The 7419-nt window shown below is 49.8% G+C and overlaps 1 protein-coding gene across 1 annotated transcript; it reads left to right on the top strand.

The window, feature by feature from the left end:
- Nucleotides 1-2541: 2541 nt before the first annotated feature.
- On the top strand, nucleotides 2542-6613 carry ASCL1 (achaete-scute family bHLH transcription factor 1). The gene is made up of 2 exons (XM_053407419.1): nucleotides 2542-3596; nucleotides 5303-6613. The coding sequence occupies exon 1, from the start codon at nucleotides 2847-2849 to the stop codon at nucleotides 3555-3557; it is 711 nt and encodes a 236-aa protein (XP_053263394.1). The 5' UTR covers nucleotides 2542-2846; the 3' UTR covers nucleotides 3558-3596; nucleotides 5303-6613.
- Nucleotides 6614-7419: the final 806 nt, after the last annotated feature.

Genomic DNA, 7419 nt, shown 5'->3' with positions numbered 1-7419 from the left:
GGCTGAGTTCTTAGTTTTCAGACTATGGAAAAGGAAGAAGCTGATAGTCAGTGCCACACACACACACACCTGGCCTGGACTAAGTAAGAAGGCAGGTGGGTGGCTGGGTGGTTGAGGACAGAATGAGTTTCATGGGGCCTCCACCTATCAAACATCACGTGGCCCAGGTTGCCTTAAACCTGTAGCTGTCCCTGCCATGAAAAGCTGGGCTTGAAACACCTTCTCAATCAGAGATGACCATTCTGGGCAAGACAGGTGTGTTGTAAGATGCTTTGTTTCCAAATATTTGGGAAATAACAGCCCCCCCACCTAATCAAAATATCACACATGCAGTTATGGGGCATATTTACAAAGTTGTCTGCCTATGGTCAGTAGGTTGTGGGAATCTCTCTTCAGTTGCCTCTTTTGAGCAGAGGCTATTGACAGGTATGCAATGGACTAAGTGGACTTTTCTACAAACTCATTACTGTATACAACTATATCAAGGTGAGTCATTGGAATGCACTTTGGGTTTTATTTCATTGCACATCTAAGTCTGGAATATATATTAGCCTTAGAGCCACACTACATGTGGACACAAGAGGCCTCTGGTCAGATCTCCCAACTTCTTTGCTTTGAGTTAAATTTCCTTGATGGGCTTTACCAATTTGCTCAAGCTGCAGTGAAGTGAGGTGGATGCTATAGGCCTCTGTGCTGTTTTCTTGATCTAAAATTGCCCCTTGAAGCTGATGGTAGGCCTGGGCAGGGGGGCATAAAAACACACCTGTCTAAGTGCTTTCAGCAGCATCAATATTCTCACGTTAAAAATAAGAACTAGCCAAGATGTCTGGTTGAAGAGGCTCCTAGAAATATAATGCTGGTACCCAGGGCTGCTGACATTTGACAACAGGGACAGAGCATCTTTTTTGGTCCAAAGGCTGCAGACCCTTATAGGAAACCTTCCAGGGGCTACATGCCATTGATGGGTGGAGCAAGCATAGGGGCGGACTTTGCTAATCTTTCATTATATGGTGCCCTGTGAGGCCAAAATTTGGCATTCCCAAAGAAACTTCTCAGTTATGGATCTTCTCAATTTTGTGCCCCCTCGGCTTGGAGCCCTGTGCAGGGGAACTGCCTGTATCACCCTAAATCCAGCACTGGAGTTGGAGTAAAAAGGGTCTAGGAAAAGAGGCTTCACCTTTCTCCATCCAGGAAAGGAAGAAACATTATCACAAAAGTCCTTGAGGAGGCACCAGGCAAAAGCACTTGAGAGGAGCACGACCAGGGCTGGCGAGGGGTATGGCCTGGCACTCAGGACCAGGCAGAGATCCCTGGAGGGCTGCATTTTAAACAGCCATATGCAGGGCTGGCACTTAAATCTTGCCACTACATCCCGGCAAGTCTTTTTATGAACTTTACATTATTTTTGCAGATCTGACCAGAGTTCTTCCTTGTACTAAAGCTATGCACTGATGAATATTTGGCGGGGTATGCAAAGTGAAGCATCTTCATATGCCTGAATTGGCTTCAGATTTGTGATTCCTGCTCCTGAGCGGCATTTCACACATGTCACAGTAGTTTGCCAAGTTTGCCATCAGCTGCACACATGGCAGGGAACTGGAGCAATCCCAGCTCCCTGGCAAGTGGGATACGAGGCGTGCATTTGGCAGGTCATGTTTGTTGTATTCGTGTGTTACGGAAGCTCCCCTTCGCTCGGAAGCCCACCGCCTGACAGCGCTCTCCAAGAGGTCGCTCCGTCTCGCAGGAAGGGCTGGTGCTCCTCGATTCTCCGCTGCCCCCGCCCCGCTCACTCGTGGGGCCCACGCCGTTGTCACCGGGCTGCTCCTCGCAAGGGTCTCCCAAGAAGCGCGCTCTCAGCCGCCCCCCGCCACGACCCCCCACCCAACTCGCCGCCTCAGAAAGCGGCTCCTGAGAGGAAAGCTCTCGCCAGGCGCTGCGCCTCCCCCGCTTGCGAGGAGCCCGGGGAACCCCTCCCCCCTCGCCCTTTCTCGACAGCCCCCTCCCTCTTCCATTACCGCCTCAGCTTCAACTCAGCCAATCAGCGCTCGCTGTGCCGCCTGGGCCCCCTCCCTCCTTCCCCCCACATGCGGTGGCCCAGCCCAATTGTTTATTCAGCGGCTGGGCCAACGGCACGCGCCGGGCGCACGCACTTGCAACAACAAACCTTGCAAGCGGAGCGGTGGGGGGAGAGGAGGCGGAGTTGGGTCCAGCGCGCGTGCACGCGCGTGTACGGGGGTTTGCTCCTGTGACTGTGCGCGCGCGTCCCTTTGTATTGTGCCTTTTCCATCCAATTCTTTTACACACACACACACAAACACCCAACACCCTTCTCCGGGCCGGTCATGAAAAGACGGGCAGCACTCCCCGACTCGCGGCCACTCATTGCAAAGCCGGGGAGTGTGGAAGGCGCAATGTGCACAGAGAGAGAGGGTGCGTGCGTGTGTGCGAAGAGAGGCAGCGATAGGAGGCGGCGCGAGCGAGCGAGCGCGCAGGGGTGGGGGGAGAGTGTGAAGAGAAAAGGCGGCGGCCGTGGGGCGAGCGGGGGGGGGGGCACAACAGCGAGCCCAGCTCCGGCCGCCCCTTATAAGAGACACAATCTCTGGACGTTTTTGGCAAAAGAGGTTTGGCGAAGCGGGCTGCGCACACGCGAGCGCCACGAGCCTCCCTCGGTTCCAAAGAAAGGGGAGGAGGCCAAGCCGGCGGTGCCATCTGAGCTCGCTCGCGCTCTGCACCCGCAAGCCTTTTTTCCCTTCTTTTTCTTTTTTTAAAAAAAGAAACCAAATTCTCCTTCCCGCGCCTCAGGCCAGCACAAGCCGCGCGCCTTTCCTCGTCCGTGCGGCCGCCCAATGGCCAGCGCCAGCCCCGCCAAGATGGACAGCGTCGCCAGCCAGCCGCCGCCTCCCGCGCCTTTCCTCCAGCCCGCCTGCTTCTTCGCGGCGGCCGCGGCGGCGGCTGCAGTGGCCGCTTCACAGAGCGCGCAGCAGCAGCTCAGCCCGGCGTCGGCGGGCCACCCGCAGCACCAGTCCTCTCCCGGCGGCGGCGTCAAAGCGCCTATTGCGGCTGCGCCGAAGCCCCTTCCGCAGCAGCCGCAGCAGCAGCAGGTGAAGCGCCCTCGCTCGTCGTCGCCGGAGTTGATGCGCTGCAAGCGGCGCCTCAACTTCAGCGGCTTCGGCTACAGCCTCCCTCAGCAGCAGCCGGCGGCGGTGGCGCGGCGGAACGAGCGCGAGAGGAACCGCGTGAAGCTGGTCAACCTGGGCTTCGCCACGCTGCGCGAGCACGTCCCCAACGGCGCCGCCAACAAGAAGATGAGCAAAGTGGAGACGCTGCGCTCGGCCGTCGAGTACATCCGGGCCCTGCAGCAGCTCCTCGACGAGCACGACGCCGTCAGCGCCGCCTTCCAGGCCGGCGTCCTCTCGCCCACCATCTCCCCCAATTACCCCAACGACATGAACTCCATGGCGGGCTCGCCCGTCTCCTCCTACTCCTCGGACGAAGGGTCCTACGATCCCCTCAGCCCCGAAGAGCAGGAGCTCCTGGACTTCACCAACTGGTTCTGAGAGGCCCCGGAGGCCCTCTTGGCGCTGGCTTGGCAGCAGGTGGGTTTGGCTGAGGCAGCTTCTCGGGCGGGGGGCGAGCGGGGAGGGGGTCGTGGCGGGGCTCCGTTGCTGGCAGGTTGGAAAGGAAGAAGGGTTTGTTCTCTTCTAGAACCGTAGAGCTGGAAGAGACCCCCGAGGGTCATCTAGCCCAACCCGCCTCCACACTGCAGGGATCTTTTTGCCCAAGGTGGGACTCGAACCCACAACCCTGTGATTAAAAGCCTCGTGCTTTTAGTCGGCTATTTTTCCATTACCATCAGTGCACATGGCACTCGTCGGAGTGAGGAAAGGCAAGGCCGCTGCCCCAAGGAGGTTACAATCAAAACAGATTTGACGGGGAGGACAAGCATGTGCAAATGCACCTAACAAGCTTAGGAGTGGAGGACACCATCTCATTAAAATTGATGGGAGTTGAGCGACCTGTATCCCACTGAGCTCAGTGGCTCATCTCCAGAGTGGTAGGTTGCAGTCCACAGACCACTTGTCCTGCTTGGGCCCTGGGTGAAAAAAGATCCCTCTTGGTCCATGGCAAATGGAGTGTAGGGTGCCTATGCTCCTCTTTTCTTTTCCTCTCTTTATTCAGTGTTCAATACTGAGATACATTCTGAGTGCCCTATGGGGAGGTGGGACCTACTTTGGACTAGCCCTATTTGATTACAAAACTGCAAATAACTAAGTGCTCCAGAAGTACTCCTGGAAGTCAGTGTAGTGGTCAACTTTAGTAGGATCTGTCAGTGAGACAACACTGGCCTAAGTGGCTTGTGTATTACATAGCCTGACTCCAAGACTGGGCTTCTGTAGTCAACAAAATGCTTAATATGCAGTAGGCCTGGAAAATGGTTTGTAGCCTTCAACTGGGATCTCACTGAGCAGCTAGGTCAATAGTGCGCTTAACCTTTATTTCCCATTCACTATCTAATGTATATCACAACAATATTTTGTCTACATGAATCAAAACACTAAAACAGCAACAAAACCATGAAAAACCGTAAGCTAGCACACTTGGATTCCTGCCAATTGGTACTCAAAATAATAACTCAGAAGAATATTCCATTGGTTTAACTTCCTGCTATATCCTATGAGAGGGCCAATAGATCTATATTGTGATATAGAACTGTTAAAGGGGCTTCATTCCAAATATGTCTGGATGCCAGTTCTGTGGAAGCTAACAGGACTAAGACTGTGGTCAAAGGACACTGTGAAATCACTTAGATCCCAGGTCTAGTCAGTGCCTGGATGGGAGGCTGCTTGAGGTCCATCACGCCAGTGTAATGAATGTGATTACTTAATCTTAAATGCAATCCAGTCCAGTGGGATCTCTGCCACTGTGTTCAGTGGGACCTCCTTCCTAGTAAGATTTAGGACTGAAGCCTTATGCACACTTTCTGGGGAAGAAGCCCCATTTATCATAATGGGACTTTTTGTGAGTTGATATGCATTACTGTAAGCGTGTTCAGGACTTGGGAATTGCACCCATTGAAGTCATTGGGATCTACACTGCAGTCCTGAATAATTTACTCAGAAGCATCTTTGAGTTAAATCCAAAAAATTCAACGTAACAGAATTGTAGGCCTTGCTGTGAAGCGGGTGTGTCTTTCTGAGCAGAATGATCACTTAATGGAGCTGGCATGCCAAAACCAATTGTGTCCTTGTCACAACTTGGATTAAGCCTTGATGCTTACCTCTCTCTCCTTATGTTGTTACAGGACTTGCTGAAAAACGGTTGCATCTGTTTTCTTCCCATTATGGAAAGGAAGAAAAGTCAAGACACTGAAGCACAGAATGAGTTTGACTGCATTTGCAAGAAACCGGAAGCACTCCCTGATTCTGCCTTTGCACTCCAGGCTGTTTTGAAGAGACATGCAGCCCAATTCTATGTATGTTTACTTGGAAGTTAGCCCCATTTAATGGAATGGGACTCAACTACTCCCAGATAAGCGTGCACAGGATTGCAGCCTCAGTGACATTCACATACATAGGATCAGGCTGCACAATGGGCTTAGTAGCAACAGGAGGCCCAACAGCAACTATCTGCCTATTCAGTACCCCCAAAGTTAAACAACACTGCCTATATACATCATATACATCTTCAACAGAGCAGTGATCTTTCCGTTTTGTTGAAATAAATACAGTATTGCTTCTTTGGAAAGACTGTTTCACTCGCAGCTTTCTGGACACAAAACACAGTGCAATCCTAGCATACTTACTCAGAAGTAAGCCCCACAGCATTCAGTGGGACTTCTTCCCAAGTATATGGCTTTAGGACTGCAGCTGTGCAGACGAATCCTGTGTATGCTTACTAGATTAAGTGGGACTTGCTCTTAAATAAGTGTGCAAAGGACACTCCTGTTGCCTAGTACTTGTGGAGATTTTGAAAATCAAAACTATGCTGTATTCAAAGAATCCTCTGATGTCTCCCTCTCTCCTTCATCCACTTCCTCCCTACCATCCCCATCATAAAATGCTTCCAATTTTTTCTTGTGAACTTTTTATTATATAAAAAAAATCTATTTGTATCCTAACCAATTTTGGGGATATATTAAGCTATTTTTGTATATAAGAGACAGAGAAATTTATAGACTTTTTTTGTACAAATGGTTTAAAATGTGTATATCTTGATAACTTTTTAAATGATATGTAATGCTTATTACCTCTTCATATCTAGATGCGTAGTCAAAATGACCTTACAACTGCCATGTTTTTGTCATGTGGTCTTGTAAAGGACTTGGAAATGCCTCCGGATGTACTTTAGCACCGATGTGTCTTACTTTTTTATAGAAACTTTGCTAATGTATTAATAATGTTATTAAACAATTGTTCAAAGTGAACAAAGTTTATGCAGCTATTGTCCAAACGCAAAATGGTAGCTATTTATTTTACAAGCTGCTGCCTTTTGAAGAAAAAGAAAACTTTTACTACTGCCTTTTCACACTGTTTTATTACAAACTTACAAAAATCATGTATAACCGTGTTTTATACAAACTAGTTTGGTAATAAAACTTTTTGTTTCAATTAAACGTCTTCCTGGTTCTACTGCCCTATGTTTTCCATGTATAAGAAGAGTCAAATGTTCACAGAGGGGGATATTACACTTCTGGGGCTCAATCTGTTGTTATATATAGATGCACATGAGGATTCAAAATAAGCAGGCCTACAAGGATATTGCAGTAGTTGCTCTTCTGCTGCTGGGTTTTCCAAATGTGTATTAAATAGGGAGAGGCCGGCCTGCTTAGTTTCCCTTTCTGCATCTACACAAATCATACTCCACCAAAGAATGAATCCTAGCAGGGAGGGAGCTCTTTTTTAAAATCTGACATCTCCACTTTCTAGTGCTATATAACAGGGTGTACACAAGAAAATCAAAGATGTTTATCAGGCAATATACCTTGAAACCATGTTAGAGAAGCGCTAGCGTATGAGAAACATGACATGGGATGGCGGGCAGCAAAGCCGCAGAAAGTGCGCGCCTGAGATTCAATACGCCGATCTAGCTGGCCTGTTTTTTACGTTCCCCCAGCAGCGTGATCTGCGTGTAAAAGTGCCCAATTACCAAGATTCAAAAAGAAATTGGGTCTCTTCCCCCTCCCCGCTTTTTCCCTTTTTTGGCTAGTCTCCTTGTTGTCAGTTAGCAAAGACGTGACTAGAATCTGCCTCGGGTTCATTCTCTCCCCCTCGTCCCTTTCCACCTCCCCGTTTCTTGCTTAGCTCCTCCCGCCTTGCTTGCAAATTCAGTTTGCGTGCGCCAAGCCAAGCGGAAAGCCAAGCGCAAAACGCATCTAATAAAATAAAAAAGGAGGTAGCCAATGTTCCTATAAAAAATATC

This window comes from Podarcis raffonei, chromosome 10 (assembly GCF_027172205.1).
Source record: "Podarcis raffonei isolate rPodRaf1 chromosome 10, rPodRaf1.pri, whole genome shotgun sequence".
Classification (NCBI taxonomy): Eukaryota; Metazoa; Chordata; class Lepidosauria; order Squamata; family Lacertidae; genus Podarcis; species Podarcis raffonei.
The sequence above is the reverse complement of the archived record's forward strand: the minus strand, read 5'-3'. Positions and strand labels throughout refer to the sequence as shown.

Coding starts and splice junctions, on each gene's coding strand:
- ASCL1 (XM_053407419.1), top strand. CDS start 2,847: ATGGCCAGCGCCAGCCCCGCCAAGATGGACAGCGTCGCCAGCCAGCCG.